The sequence below is a fragment of the Misgurnus anguillicaudatus genome, chromosome 3 (genome assembly GCF_027580225.2).
Source record: "Misgurnus anguillicaudatus chromosome 3, ASM2758022v2, whole genome shotgun sequence".
Lineage (NCBI taxonomy): Eukaryota > Metazoa > Chordata > Actinopteri > Cypriniformes > Cobitidae > Misgurnus > Misgurnus anguillicaudatus.
This window is the reverse complement of record NC_073339.2, coordinates 3,443,698-3,460,475: the sequence shown is the minus strand read 5'-3', so window position 1 is coordinate 3,460,475 and position 16,778 is coordinate 3,443,698. Positions and strand designations below refer to the sequence as shown.

At 36.7% G+C, this 16,778-nt stretch overlaps 1 protein-coding gene across 3 annotated transcripts; it reads right to left on the bottom strand.

Moving 5' to 3' along the window:
- Positions 1-2,464: 2,464 nt before the first annotated feature.
- Positions 2,465-14,938, bottom strand: gcgrb (glucagon receptor b). Of its 3 annotated transcripts, none has more exons than XM_055204101.2 (12): positions 14,791-14,938; positions 14,447-14,554; positions 13,106-13,200; positions 12,906-13,012; positions 12,458-12,617; positions 8,895-9,093; positions 8,590-8,650; positions 6,504-6,573; positions 5,988-6,076; positions 5,757-5,901; positions 5,528-5,569; positions 2,465-4,964 (listed from the first exon to the last, which is right to left on the bottom strand). In XM_055204101.2, the coding sequence occupies exons 1-12, from the start codon at positions 14,897-14,899 to the stop codon at positions 4,617-4,619; spliced, it is 1,533 nt and encodes a 510-aa protein (XP_055060076.2). In that variant the 5' UTR covers positions 14,900-14,938; the 3' UTR covers positions 2,465-4,616. The 3 variants fall into 3 exon arrangements, with proteins under 3 accessions (XP_055060076.2, XP_055060075.2, XP_055060074.2); XM_055204100.2 differs by having other exon boundaries at positions 8,895-9,054; XM_055204099.2 differs by having other exon boundaries at positions 12,906-13,006.
- Between the last annotated feature and the right edge of the window lie 1,840 nt (positions 14,939-16,778).

Below are 16,778 nucleotides of genomic sequence, written 5' to 3'. Positions count from 1 at the left end.
TAAATAGTATCAGAATCTAGACGTTCTAGAACTCTGCAGGCTTCCCCTAAGCTTGTAGACAGAGAAAAGAGCCTTTAAAGGAATATTCCATTTTCTTAAAAGAAAAATCCAGATAATTTACTCACCACCATGTCATCCAAAATGTTGATGTCTTTCTTTGTTCAGTCCAGAAGAAATTATGTTTTTTGAGGAAAACATTGCAGGATTTTTCTAATTTTAATGGACTTTAATAGAGCCCAACATTTAATACTTAACTCAACACTTAACAGTTTTTTTCAACGGAGTTTCAAAGGACTATAAACAATCCCAAATGAGGCATAAGGGTCTTATCTAGCGAAACGATTGTCATTTTTGACAAGAAAAATAAAAAATATATACTTTTAAACCACAACTTTTCGTCAAGGTCCAGTCCAGCGCGACCTAACGTAAATGCGTAGTGACGTAGGGAGGTCACGTGTTACATATATAAAACGCACATTTGCGAACCATTTTAAACAATAAACTGACACAAAGACATTAATTAGTATCAGTTGACATACCACAACGTAGGAACGGTCCTCTTTCTCCACACTTGTAAACACTGGGAAAGAGTTTTGCGTTCGTCTTCTGTGACCTCTTGACGTCATGACGTATTGTGGTGACGTAGTGGGGTCAGCTGGCGCATCACGACCGGATCTACATGACGAGAAGTAGTGCTTTAAAAGTGTATATTTGTTATTTTTATTGTCAAAAATGACAATCGTTTTGCTAGAAAAGACCCTTATGCCTCGTTTGGGATTGTTTATAGTCCTTTGAAACTCCGTTGAAAAAAACTGTTAAGTGTTGAGTTAAGTATTAAATGTTGGGCTCTATTAAATTAAAGTCCATTAAAATTAGAAAAATCCTGCAATGTTTTCCACAGATCTCTGTGTCACAGATCATCTCCCCCCAAACACTGAAATATTTATTTCTCCTGATGATAAAATCATTATGGTTTGAAGTCTTATGCTGCATTGTGATGTGTGAATATTAGACACAAATTACCACCTTGTAATTGTATTTTCAGATGTGTAAATGTGGCCTAATCTGCCATCACAGCTGTTGATGTTAAACTGATGTGTAATAAACAGTCGTGCTATAAAAGAGGATCATTTAGTGACTGCTGATGGTCTTTTACATGATACATTTTTAACGCTAATATGTACAATGTGAAACCTTATTAATAACAAGACGTAATTGTCAAAGTTTGACTTTCATGTTGAATGATGAAGATCATAAAACCCCAATCTCCTAAATGGTGGACACATGTGTTAGCACCACAAATGTCATGGGTTTGGCAGGGAACACATATACAGATAAGTTGCTTTGGATAAAAGTGTTTGCCAAATGCAAAATATCTTAAGGGCTTTTAAAATGTGTTTTAAAGTAAACATCTTTGCTTGATTGTAATAATATCCTTTGTAAATGATTATAGGTTCTCACTGCTGCTATTATAATCAGACTATTTAAACTTTAAAAGGCAGATGTGTTAATGTCACACACAGACGAAGAGCAGCACAGTTTAGGTCTAATTTAACTAAAGAATCTCCTTCCGTGTCTTCAGGCCACGATCTGACAGTTAAAGAGATTATATCCCATCACGCCATTACAATCCCAGAGTCAATCAGTTCAATCAAACTACCCATTCAGCTGCAAATGAGGGTCGTAAAAGACATCTTGTGGAAATGATGATGGAGGAATTGTGTGGCAGAATGTGAGGCTGTGTGATAAAAGAGATAATTCATAAGGCTATATGCTTACACGGCCCGATGCAACATATTTTTGTGAAGAACTAATGTGCTATAAATATCCATCTATTGCATTTAATATTTTGGCGCTTTTGTCATTTTAGTATTGATCATTAGTATTTCTAGTAGTTTGAGACAGGAAATCTTCCAAATAAAGTTGATTTCAGAATGACCAGCAAGTGTTCACCATTAATGACTCAATCATCACTTCATTATCTTATTAACTTCAACACTGATTCAGTGTCACTTAAATGACGATCTGGGTGTGGATTATACATATAACATGGGGATTTTTGTTTACACAACAAGGTTTTCATCTGAAACTGGTAAAGTTTTTATGTGGATTGACTGTTCGTTTATACGACACTGAGGTTTTGGGGTCCTTAAAACGCAAATCTTCAAAGATGGGTTTTAAAATGCTAGTAAATTAATTAAAACGCAAATGTGATAATGGTGACATCATGCGCATGTGTTAATTTAGTCTACAGGCATATGCCAGTGCCTACAGTGGCAGTATATAAAAACAACAGGTGTCTATGGCATGTCCTTATTTAGACCATAAATTGTGTGTATATGTCAGTGGGCAATCGATGGAGCATGGATTTTTATTACGTGTTAGTAGTCGGTTTGGTAATAACACAATTATTTGTTTGTGTGTGTGTGTCTGTGTGTGTTTGCTGCTCAATGATTTATGGAGAAGAAGTCCACAGTGGCTTTAACACAGTGATTCCCAGAGACCTCCATATGAAACAGTCATTACAGTAAAAGCAAACATATTTACTTTACAGCCCAAGGCAAGGAGTTTAATTTGTACAATCTTTCTTTATGTTTCTTCTTTAACTCCTTCTCTTCATCTTATCACAAGCAATAGTGATATACACATACAGTGGGCCATATAAACTCTTTCATTATGAACAAATGTACATTCAAATGAACTAGGACTCCAAACATAGCAAACTCCATAATGTATTACAGACACGATTTAGTACGCTGTTAAACAAGCTGAACAACATCAAACCTGCCAAACTTATCTTTTTCATTTCAACAACTCAAGCTTTACATTTAAAAATGGTTGGCAACATTTTTAATACTGACCATAATGCATCATTAACAGGAATGTAATTGGATTTAAAGTAAACAAACCCGTTTCGTCTAAACATGGAAAGATTAGGCATGTAATTTTCCATAAGTAATGATTCTTACAGTCGCTCTGAATGCTGTCTGAGGTTTTCCATAATCCCACAAGCCTTCCTGGCTCACGAGGGAACCATAAGGAAACATTCCTGAACAATCTCAGTTGAGTTATTTGAGGGCAGCTTTGTGTGTTGAATGGCACTCCAGGGTAGCTGATGCATGTATGTGAGATTAAACCCAGTATACTGTTAGATTGTCTGCTTTACAAATGACTTTCAAAGTTTACAATGAATTCGACACATGTATCAAAATGTTTTTCCATAATACAGTCTATTATGTCATATGAAACTTGAAGCACATCCATATTTATCACGAGCATCTGATGATGGTTGACTGACAGCACTGGTAGCCGGTCTCTCATCTGAAGATCTGACTGCTCCTGAGGTCGAAGGTTCTGTGGAAGTGGATCTGAATTATGGATGTTCTGTCACATGGTTCAAAGTTTATTCCCTTCTGCTTTATATGAGTGTGAGAGGTTTTGGTGAGCAACTCGTTGAAAGCGGATTTTACTGCAAGGTGGGTAACTAAAACCAAGAGACTCTTACCTAACCCCAACCCTAACCTAACCCTAACCCTAGTGGCATTTACTCTACAACCCAGCATCTCTATTCTGTTGGAAAGATATTGGTGATGAAGAGCTTTAATATGGTTACTGGTTTTAAGCAACAATTTTGTAAGCTTTTCAAGCAGTAACAGCCGCCAATAATGCTATTTTTGTTGGGTAATTACTAGGGGTGTCAATTGGAAATTTCATTGCAATACGATACCATCGATCATCTCCGCCAACGATGCGATATTTGTCAAAACAACAAACATTTTGTGGCTATTTTAATTTAATTTATAGATACTTTAATATTACGTGCCTCGTTAAGCAGTTACATTTTTAATAACTCACAAATGCAACCAAAATATATAACATTAACATTTAATTAAACTCTTTAAAAAAAAGGAACAATATCTGTCCCAATTGGGACATTTACTGTACAAAAACAAACTACGCAAAAATACACTTTATAGCGAAAAATAAATAATGAGGGAAAAAATGTCACATTAAATCAAGCTCATGATGGCAACAGTAATGGTCTTTAGTGTTTTGTCTGGTACTGGCAAAGTTTTCTGTTTGTTCAATCCATTTTGCAAATACAAAATATTTCCAAACCCACGATTTGCGTCCAATAGCAATCACAACGTCTTCTGTCTCTTTTGCTGTGTTTTCGTGGGTACAACCGCTTTGATGCTGCATTGCATTCACTTGCTGACACTAGCACACGAAAATAAACAAAAATGCACGATTGAACAGAAATGCGTAGATGGACGTTACGTCAAGGAATGAGGACGCAAAGAGTGTCAAAATAAAGGTACCTCATATCAATATTTTATGTGTGGCATCAATGCATCGTATTGTAAAAATAAAGTAATCTATGCATCGATCCGTATCGATGTATTGTTACACCCCTAGTAGTTACCAGTTATGGTGAATGAAGTTCAACTTTAAAGCTTACTAGATAACATTTCACAATTGTTCCCTGTTTTGCCATGATGATTTCAAGATCTTGAACGTAATTTCATCTCCATTCATCATTCATACTAGTGTTGAAAAAGCCGTCAACTCTCAACCTCAGTGACGATATCATTTCATCAACATGTGGAGATCCTTCAGACCCTGGTTTCCGTTATCAATTCTTTAAGCGGGCGCTCTTCCAGGCAAACATCTTCCGTCAGAGAGCTGCAGTTACTGCCGCCCTCCTCTGGCCCGGAGGTCAACTGCAGCCTGACCCGGCTCTGGCTCGCCCCGTTCTGAAGGGCGGTCACCAGACGCTGGGACTCTGCAGAGGGCGGAGCTGAATTCACCAGTTCTGGGGTGTCAGGACATTCATGTGCCATGGCCAGAGCGATACTGCCACTCTTGGCCTGGTGTGTCTGGCTGTGGGTGTGGCGGTATTCTTCCTCAATGTCGTGCCCGAGTTTCCACCTCTTCCACTTTTTCAACATCTCACTCTGAACCTTTATGAAATAATTTAGGGATTAAAGTTTATTTACACTAACATAATGTGCTGAAAATTCACATCAAAATTATTCATATTGGAAATCAAACTTTCATGTTCCTTCTAATCGGATTATAACAAACTGTGGGTCACCACCTGATGTCTACCTTAACATTCAAAAGTTGTGAAGCTGCTATAATTCAGAACAGTGGTTCCCAACTTTTTAGCCCCCCCCCCAAATACATATTCAACAGTCTGAGCCCCCTCAACCTCTACATTTATCTTTCCATTTGATTTTGCCATCACGCCGACATGAATGTTGAGATGGAGTGAGTGATATTACCTTATCTTGGAATTGTAAGCATATGATTATGTAAGTAAAATATTTTTTAGAAAATTAATTTTGGAACATTTTATGCAGATTTATTTGAGCACAAAGCATATCGTATCCTTCACCCCCCCCCCAAATGTACTCTTGTGCCCGGAGGGAAACAACTGCTTCAGGACATGTCGCTGTGATTTTTGTGGTGATTTTAAGCCATTTGTCCCAAATATCTAGGGAAAAATGTAAATATCCCTCACCTCTTTGTTGACAAAGCAGTACAGGATGGCCACGAGAAGACCCTGCGATTTCAAACAAAACACAAGACTTCAAAAATCCTCATGGTAAGCTCATATGACGCTAAGATCTTACTAAAATATATAATTATATATCAAAATATATCACTCTCACTACGGTCAACATCGTAGGTTAAGACTGAAATGATGTGAATGCTAATGTGAAGCTGGTGGGCTTCGCTGGACCTCTGACCTGGAAGGAGCTGAAGAGGAGGTCGTAGAAGAGGCGGATGAGCCTCAGTAGAGATTCCTTTGGCACGGACTCATCGATGACGAAAGTGAAGAGGATGGCGTGAATTCCCAGCAGCGGGATGAGGGTGAGAGTGGACTTCGCCAACCTTTAAATAAAAAGAGAGGGAGAGAATCGCTAAATGAAAGATCGGCGTCTGTCCTCCAGATGAGGATGAGAGGATCAAGTTTTTACCTGAATTTATAATCAGTGTATCTCATCTGATGGGCCTTCAGCTTGGACATCAGAATCTTTATTATACGAATGAATATGAAGAAGTTAATCTATACACGAGAGAAAGAGAGAGAGAGATAGTTTGAGTAAGTACTGTGTGTATTACATTATATCAGTTCACCTGTTATGTGAATCTTTTATTTGTCTCATGGGCACATGAAAACTGATTTTAAAAGACTTGATGTTTTTGCCACTTTGGCACCACAACGGCATTAGAGTTTCACAGTTTTGTTTTATTATGTCCCTGCAGCAGTATGTCTGTTTGTGAGCTCGCTGTACAAATGCTCAGTGACATGCTGAGTTCATAAAGCCTTTCTGAGCCTGCGGCATTCACAGTACGTGCCTTACAATATGACAGCAGAAAACCTTAGAAACACACACACACATACATACACGCAATTGATTTTGTATTTGGATTAGATGCAGCTGCATGATTTTGTTATTTTGGATGAATCAAATGAGATCAATATCTCTTACCAGATATGCAAACAGAATCGGGGAGCGGATTATCCACCAATAACCCATGTTAATATTTCTCTCCCAGCATCTGTATGTGATACAGAGAAATAAAGAGTGTTTAACTTGCGTGTTTAAAGTCAACATCAATATGCATTTGAAACAGAAAATGTGGGTTGTTATCTTTCTGAAAATGACTGGATGTTATAAAGTAATTTGAAAGTCATTTCAGAACCGAAGAAAGTTATTACATTTACACAAACCTGATTTAATTTGAATGATAAATCATGTGCAATAAAACCAGAAAAGTGCATTAGGTAAATTAAGTCCTTTTTAATTTCGTTCACTTTAAAATGCTTCACCATGTCCTTTACTTAGATTATTGTGGATTCAGGTGTCTTTACGTGTTACCATGGTAACAAGGTGATTAATTTCTTTGTGAATAGAGTTTGTCTCATAAATACACCGTGTATATGAGTCATCTTATTAGATTTCTCAGGTACGTAAGTAGATTATTTTTACATTTTATTTCTGACAAGTAAACAGTTTAACATACTGTTTGCAAGTCCTCAAATAATAGGGATGAATTTGCCAGAGCTTTTTGAGGTTAATCGACCGCGTTCCATATTCAGACTCAACCCTGACTGTTATTTGTCAATGAAAAATGAAGTAATTTTGCCAGAGACCTTTTGATAGCATGATTATTTATAAATGAATTCATCCGGGGCGGCACAGTTTGTACAGCACAGTCATAAATGCTCAACAAGTACCTAGTTATTTACTTAGCTATCTTTAAAAGACGACGTTTGCTAAATATAAAATAAACGTGTACAACATTTAAGAGCTGTGAGTCAACCAGTCTATCTCACTTCCTTTTAAACAGAACAGGAAAACTATTGTTAGGGGAAATCAGCAGGTTAAGTGGGTCATAAAAATGATAGATTTACACCTGTTTCTATAGATCCTTCACAAACACTTTTAATACTGTATACTCAATCAGGATTTGATATGCTGGTTGTCTTTTATAGACCTGCATTGTACATTTGTGAGAGATCTGAAAACATGGTGTCTTTATACACCAAAAATTCTTACGTTAACTGTCCTTTAAGAAAACTGTACAGATTATAGCATCTGCAGTAAGGAGTTTAAATGCAAAACACTCTAAGTGCATTTTGTCACTCCTTTGGACAAGACATAGGAAACAGTTGCAAAATCACTCCAAACATTTCATACTGTATAAACAGTGGCCCCAACACTTGTTTTAGCAACACTTAAGATCTTTGCACACTAACGTCCGACATTTTTGCGTTTTTTTTTTTCGTATTCGTCAACCTAAAAATTTGTTATGCGTAGAATACGCACACTTTGTCAGATATGTTGCGAAAAAATGCGCAAAAAATTATCATCTGCAATCTCTTTCTTTTATTTTTTCATAAAGTTCATAAAGTGCTTTGTGCTGCGAGACAAAGTGGATTAAACTTGTCAGACGCTATTGTGTAATTCGGCGTTCGCTTGTGCGGTCTTGAATAGTCAAAACACCTCACGAAATTCTTACTACAGATGCGGAAAATGCAGAAAATTGAACCTGATCCGATTTGTTTAAGGCAGACTAAAGTTTTGGGAGCCGTGTGTAAGCATGATTGGCTCAACATGTGGTCGTATTTTTTTACGTGCAAAGATTTCGTATGTGTTTTTTAAAGCACTTGTACGGTGGCCCTGAATGGTCAAAACACCTCTCGAAATGCTTACGACAGATGCGAAAAATGCAGAAAATTGAACCTGATCCGATTTATTTAAGACAGATGAAAGTTTCAGAGGCAGCATGTAAATGACGTATTTATTTTTTAACAGAGAATTTCTGACCCAATTTGAAAATATCTTATTACGTATTTATTTAATTGTTATTCATTATTTAAAGATAGTTCACAAAAAGACATTTGTTAGGGTTGAACTATAAAATATTTGTAATGTCAAATTATAAACTACACCTGTGTGAACTTGAGAGCAACTAAAATCACCAGCTGGTTAAAATTCTCTGCAAAAATAGCTTGATTTTTGTTTAATGCAATGTTCACTTCATGTAAAAACGAAACAAATAGAGACATACTCTTGATTCTCATACAGGTATTTGACTGCGACCCACGGTAACACGAAAATAAGAGGTGCACCTGCAACACAGAGACACAAGAGTTACTGCAGCAGATATTGTGTTTCAGTCAATGATAACACCGAGATGCTCACAGTCATTACAGGATTGGTGCTGAAAAAAATTGTGTGAAAAGAATCACAGTCTGAGTACAAATACATTCAGTTTCAAGTGTTTTTTGGGAATTTTAACCAGTACAGATCTGATTTGAAAACCGAATCAGATTTGTGTGCAGTGTGAACACAATTTTAGTGTCTCAAACACACCCCAGCCGATGCACAGATATATATAGAAGTAATTCCTCTCGGAGAAAACGGCGATGACCAGGAGACTGTGTAGATACAAGCCCTCCACCAGCAGCCAATAGTTATTTGCAATGACGCTGTACTGCATCATCACCACGGCAACACGACACCCAGTGACGGTCTGAGAAACACATACAAGAGATACAAGTCTGCATGTGACCTGCGACAAAACATGACATCATCACTATTATTTCAAAACGTCTAATCTATGGCAATATATATCACATTACAAACATGTTTATTAGAAATTACTGTTAAAAGCTGCAATCTGTAACTTTTTGCTCTCTATTGCCATCTCTGTTCAAACATATGATTGCAGGTTACTTTACGTACTTAATGTGAGTTAAAGTCAAATGACCTCAATCTGACTTTCCTGTGAAATTATACCAATATCATAAATATATGCTTACTGTTTAGCCTGGAGTATAGTTAGTTTTTTTACGTGTATGCTAACGTACGCACACGGGCAAATGCACCGCCTTACAAAGTTTATTTGACTCAAACAGACGTTCAACACACACACATTCGAACAAAATGCAATGCATCTCTTGAACTACATTCTACAACCCCAAAACAGAAAAAGTTGGGACATAGTAGAAATTGTGAGTAAAAAATGAATGGAATAATTTACAAATCTCATAAACTTATATTTTATTCACAGTAGAATATAGATAACATATCAAATGTTGAAAGTAAGATATTTTGAAATGCCATGCCAAATATTGGCTCATTTTGGATTTCATGAGAGCCACACACTCCAAAAAAAGCTGGGACAGGTAGCAACAAGAGGCCAGAAAAGTTAAATGTGCATATAAGGAACAGCTGGAGGAGGACCAATGTTTAGGAATAGGAATGTTGTCCTATTCTTGTCTAATACAGACTTCTAGTTGCTCAACTGTCTTACAGTTTTTTACAATCACTTTGCAACTATTTTCAGAACCTTGATGTCATTTTTCACAACTCTAGATACAAAACTCAAAACGGTAATCACTTGTAACACAGGCTGTCTAGTGTTCAAAACATTGCATTGTGCATTCACATCTTTAAAGACATCTTGCACTTGCACAATCATTGTTTCAAAACACAAATTTACTGTGAAATATCATGGAAACATAACTATAGATCACCCACACACAAGCAACTGATAGTTTCACTAAGTCATTGTTTGTACAATCATTAAATATTGTAGAACAAAATTGGTGATACAGATTTCATTATGGTACATGTAGAGCAAATACATATCTGTAAAAGTACTGCAGTAGTAGAGAGAATACGACAGACACATTGGAATCATTGAACAAAGTTTGTAATGTATTGATGAAAACACTACAGTACAATCACAACATAGGTCACATCATTTCACAATCTGCACTCAATCATCAGTAACAAGTTGGCAGAATTGGACAAGCAATTACAAGGGCCTGCATCTATACAGTACAGTGATAATTGGTTCATGCTCCATGCTTATTGGTTACAATGAACCTCATTATCTTGAAACTTTCATGATTTTCAGTAAACATGGAAGATTCTTTGTCTGTTTCCATACAACTATTACGAATAATGCAACAGTTACTTATCATTTTGAGCAGTTGTATTGATTGATAGTTAGATCATTGTAAGAAAATGAATAGACACTTATTTGAAATGTGATGTGTGAATAGCCTTTTGAAATAGTAGTACTTTGATGTTAAGTTGTGTCATATTGAACATGTGATTTTGGTTGAATGAACAAATGATCCAAGTTTTATGTGTATTGTATCCAAGCAATTGAGAAAAGAGTTAAGAGTTTTGAAAAATGTGCATTTTGATCTTTGGTTGTGAGTTTTGTGTCTAGAGTTGTGAAAAATGACATCAATGTTCTGAAAATAGTAGCAAAGTGATTGTAAAAAACTGTAAGTCTTCTTTGTCGCATCTTCCTCTTTATGATGCACCAAATGTTTTCTTTGGGTGAAAGATCTGGACTGCAGGCTGGCCATTTCAGTACTCAGATCCTTCTTCTACGCAGTCTTGATGTTGTAATTGATGCAGTATGTGGTCTGGCATTTGTCATGTTGGAAAATGCACGGTCTTCCCCGAAAGAGACGACGTCTGAATGGGATCATATGTATCTAGAACTTGGATAAACCTTTCAGCATTGATGGTGCCTTTCCAGATGTGTAAGCTGCCCATGCCACACGCACTCATGCAACCCCAAACCATCAGAGATGCAAGTTTCTGAAATGAGCGCTAATAACAACTTGGGTTGTCCTTGTCCTCTTTAGTCCGGATGAAATGGCGTCCCAGTTTTCTAAAAAGAACTTCAAATTTTGATTCGTTGGACCACAGAACAGTTTTCCACTTTACCAAAGTCCATTTTAAATGATTATTGCCCAGGGAAAACCCCTGTGCTTCTGGATCATATTTAGATATGGCTTCTTTTTTGACCTACAGAGTTTTAGCTGGCAACAGCGAATGACAAGGTGGATTGTGTTCACTGACAATGTTTTCTGGAAGTATTCCTGAGCCCATGTTATGATTTCCATTACAGTAGCATTCCTATATGTGATGCAGTGCCGTCTTAGGGCCCGGAGATCACGGGCATCCGGTATGGTTTTCCGGTCTTGACCCTTACGCACTGAGATTGTTCCAGATTCTCTGAATCTTTGAATGATATTATGCACTGTAGATGATGATAACTTCAATCTCATTGCATTTTTTCTCTGAGAAACTCAGAAAACTATTTTTCGCTGCAGCATTGGGGGAATTGGTGATTCTCTGCCCATCTTGACCTCTGAGAGACACTGCCATTCTGAGAGGCTCTTTTTATACCCAATCATGTTGCCAATTGACCTAATAAGTTGCAAATTGGTCTCTCAACTGTTCCTTATATGTACATTAAAATTTTCTGGCCTCTTATTGCTACCTGTCCCAACTTTTTTTGGAATGTGCAGCTCCCACGAAATCCAAAATGTGCCAATATTTGGCATGACATTTCAAAATATCTTACTTTCAACATTTGATATGTAACTATATTCTACTGTGAATAAAATATAAGCTTATGAGATTTGTAAATTATTCCATTCCTTTTTTACTCACAATTTCTACTATGTCCCAACTTTTTCTGTTTTGGGGTTGTACATTATCCTCTACATGCACGCATGACCTACGCATAAAAAGTATGCGCAGTTACAAAAATCCAGTGGTGCGTGTGCAGTTTACGCGTACTCTTTGGATGGCGAAATTTACGTCACGCGCACTGTACGTGGACCTTCACATATGCATAAAAACTATAGTTCTAGCTTTATAAATGAGGGATTTTTTTCATATTTGAAAATTATGGATTGCAGGTCTAAAGCAAATGTAAATCTAGGTCACATTTCATGATTTTTATATAATAATAATAATAATAATAATAATAATAAATTGACATTACAAAATATAATAAAATAAATTAGCTATAATAACATAAATAAGCTTGTTATTTTACTCCTATGATAGCAATATAATATGTTGACAGTGGATGAAGCATTACTGAGTGTTTGTACCTGCATGTCGACCCAACGCTGGCCCTGATAATGATGTGGTCCGCTTTGAGCGCTGTTCATTTGATCCAGCAGAGCGTCTTTGAGGAGAATGGAGAGCGCCCGCAGGATGAAGGAGCCAAACAAATTCATGTGGATGTTGTTCCTCATGCAATGCAACTTTCTGCAGAGGTGCATTATGAGAAAGCATTGTTTCAAATTTGTGTGATTTCATTGTGACACACTTTTAACGTATTGTCTTTGTACATGCCGATTTACACACTTCATACACATGGTTTAAAATAAATCGTAAGGATCATGAAGACCATGTCATTAACGTAGCAAAATGACTCAATATGTACTGTTTCATGTGGACTGGTTGTACGAATGCTCCTTCAAGAGCATAAAATTCACTTTTGAATGAGTTTTTTGCCAGCATGTGTCTGTGTGTGCGAGATGGTCAGGTAGTTACCGAAAGGTCACCAGAATGCCGAGGGCAAGAATTAGCGCTCCCAGAGACAGTGAGTATCCCACGGTGTACATGGCTCTGAATTTACTGAGAATCTGACCGTACTGCCTCTTCACAGAGAAAGAAAAAAACGTTTCATCGTCCATTAGCATCAACCTTCGAAAACAAGCCATTATAGGTGACAACAAAAGCAAGTGTGTCACCTGTCCCGGATCATCTTGTTCACACTCGCTTGTGTTTTTACTGTGAGTCCATCTGCCATCAGCACCACACACGCGATACACCAGACCCTGCCGAACTGCTCCGGACACACAAACGCATGCACATAAACACAGAAACACACACACACATTACTATTCAGATCAGAGAATTGAAATGCATAAATTATTAACAAGCCTAAAGCTAAACAAATAAATCATTTAAACATATTTTCATCCCATTCCCATGTGATCTCATTAGTATTTATAGATATTTGTTATTTATGTTCGGATACACACGATGTGTCATCACACCGATCCTATGCCATTTTATTTCTGCATTACTTTAAACACATACAGTATATTGTGCTAACCTCCAGGACAGTTGTGTGGACTGAAATAGAAGTACTTAAAATCTGTTATAATACAATATTATAATTTGCCATACACTGTAAGCCCGGATAAGTTGAATATACTTAAAAAAATGAAGCAAACTTGTTGCCCTAAAAACTTTAAGTAATGATTACTTAAACATAAACTGTTCTAACAACAATTTTAAGTTGAATAGACTTCTTCCAATATTCCTGCACTCTTAATCCAGATTAGTTGACATTACTAGAAATTTGTGAGGAAACCCCTTGCATATAACTTTAGTTTTTATATTACTTTATATTACTTTATATTACTTTTGATGTTACAAATGGTATTATAACACAGAATTGATGACTGATTTTAAGTCAGTCATTGAATAAACGTGATTCTCCAGAAACACACACAAAACTTTGTTTTTGACATGCATTGTCAGTACTGTGGAGAAAAATACAATAACGTGTTCTGAACAGGGTTCATGTACGGAAACACTGATCACCTGAACGGTGACTTTACAAAATTATAATTTACAACAAAACAACATCAATAATATAAGAGCTTAAACCTATATGACAATTTATTAACAAATATTTAAGTAGTGAAAGTTCTTATCAGTTTTATTCTGTGAAAAAGCAGAAAAAAATCAAAGTATTCCGGCGCAAAGGATTATGGGTATTCCTCACAACATGAACTAATAATTTTAAGTTCATTCTACTTGAATGTTTTAGTTTAATGGATTTTGTAGGCTTAAAAGTTAAATCAACTAAACTTTTTTAAGCTTTGGCTTCAAAACAGAAAATATTAAGTGATGTTTATTTGATTGTTTAAGTAAAGACAATATCAGGGTTAACGGTGTACATAAAGTCTGGCATACTGTATTTTTACTCTAACTGTGCTACACTTCTTACACTGGCACAAGTTTAATGGCTTTTTCGCTTTGCATGTGGAGTACATTCATCTATCCTGTGTGTCTCTTACCTTTATGATACCAGGGTAAAAACCACGGGCAAGAAACATTAACAGTAGTGCCTGGAGAGCCATCGGGCCAGCACACATATTGATCAAATGTTCTGTTACAGACCAACCCTGAGCAAGAGAGAAAGAGAGAGAGAGAGAGAGAGAGAGAGAGAGAGAGAGCGAGTAAGCAAAAGAGCACGAAAGAGTGAGCGAGCAAGAGAGCGAGACAACGAGGGCTTTTAGCATACTACTTGTAATATATGTGTAACAGTGCATTTCAATTTAATTTATGATTTTGCATGAATTATACAGATGCAGAGAGATCATTGCGTGTGTGTGTGTGTGTGTGTGTGTCTGTGTCTTACCTGAAGCTGGTGGAGAAGTGATAAAGCTCTGAATGCATTCATTCGTGTAGCTCCTCCATTGCTCATGCAACAGATTCAAAGACTTTCCAGAGGACACATATACAAACATTACACATTCACATCACATCTGTGTATGTATTTTATTACATTACATTACAGGTATATATCTTCAATGTAAGGTAAACCCAGTAAACTTAGTAAAAAAAGAATCAATTATGATCAAACATTGGCTTTTCTCAGCACAAAGCTAAATGAAAATGTTGTGCTCTCAAGCCGACGTTTCTATGATGTGAGAGAGACTTAAAAGAGAGATGATTATAATTGACTTTCATGTAAGAAAACCTTTGCGGTTATTAGAGCTTGCACCGAACACAGGCCAAGCGTCTTATAAATGCTTGCCGAGCACATAATCCAGTGCTCGTAGATAAATTACCTTTTACTTGAAAGCATAATTTTCATATAAAATCTCATTCAGGATAATTACGCCGTTTTAATCATGCAGAACCATTAGATGTACTTTGATTTTCAAGGACGTGGATCAAATCCTTTGATGAGGATTAGATTTGTCTTGTGTTTTCTCATTTTCGATAAATAATATTAACATGATACTTACAAAAAGAGTTTATGTTTGCAAAAGAACAAGTGGACTTATGTTTTTTTTAAGTTAGCTGGTGATTTTGTTGTTTGAGCAACCTGCTAACTAGGTTTCACGTGCCTGTTGATTAGATATAATTGTTGAGCGCTCTTGCTCACGTTATTTATGTGCATTATTTTCATGCTACATTAGTTACACTAGAAGAAAATATGATGCACCATGTGTCAAAAATTATGATTTATGGCCTTGATTTACGATCTAACACCTTATGAGATGTTTGCTTCCTGTAATAAAATATTATGGTGGCAATTAATGTTTATACTCCGGAAATTACTCCGGAAATGACTCAGGAAATGATGTTTGTCCAGGTGTCCTATGGTCTCTGTTGTTTCACGCCTCCCCTCTCCTGTGTGAGTGTTTAAAGAAATCAGAAGATAGTAAAAAAGATAAGTTAGAATTGTATGCCAGAATGTTTTGCTTTTAAGCATAATGTCTGTGTATAAATCAATACATATGATTAAAGAAATAAGAAGACCTGATGAAGAAACAATGTTAAATAAAATAATTGTAATAGTATTTAGGTAGGTTTTTTAAAAAAGAGGTACCGGTTAGGAGCTCAATTGAATAAGCTGTTGTCTTCCTGTCTTGAAGGTTGTAGTGTAAATCTTTCCTTCCAAGCCAGTCATCGTCGTCTAACTGGGTCACGCCCCAAGACTTCTGATACGTCGGTACAGTTCAATAGAATAAAAGTTTAGGAACTCGGTTAGGTGTTAAGACATTTCCTTTCCCCCTGCAGACTAAGCGTCTGCTCACGCCAAAGGTCCTTGCTTGATATTCAAATATTACTTCCTTGCAGACTCTGTCATCTCACACAAACAAGGTGTCATGGTTTTACAATAATCTAGTCCAATAGATCTATACTTTACGACCTATGCGAGGTGTTAAGACATTTCCTTTCCCTGCAGACTAAGCGTCTGCTCACGCCAAAGGTCCTTGCTTGATATTCAAATATTACTTCCTTGCAGACTCTGTCATCTCACACAAACAAGGTGTCATGGTTTTACAATAATCTAGTCCAATAGATCTATACTTTACGACCTATGCGAGGTGTTAAGACATTTCCTTTCCCTGCAGACTAAGCGTCTGCTCACGCCAAAGGTCCTTGCTTGATATTCAAATATTACTTCCTTGCAGACTCTGTCATCTCCCACAAACAAGGTGTCATGGTTTTACAATAATCTAGTTCAATAGATCTATACTTTACGACCTATGCGAGGTGTTAAGACATTTCCTTTCCCTGCAGACTAAGCGTCTGCTCACGCCAAAGGGTCTTTCTCGATATTTGAATTCACCCTTTCTTAAACACACACACCTTTTTCTTGGGGAAAAAAGA

Bases quoted from the DNA above. Each gene is read 5' to 3' on its own strand.
- gcgrb (XM_055204101.2), bottom strand. From the start codon at position 14,899: ATGTTTGTATATGTGTCCTCTGGAAAGTCTTTGAATCTGTTGCATGAG. The intron at 13,013-13,105 runs GTGACACACTTG...TTCTCTGTGAAG, and splicing joins AACAAGATGATCCGGGACAG to AGGCAGTACGGTCAGATTCT. The intron at 8,651-8,894 runs GTGTGTTTGAGA...TCTGTGTTGCAG, and splicing joins ATATCTGTGCATCGGCTGGG to GTGCACCTCTTATTTTCGTG.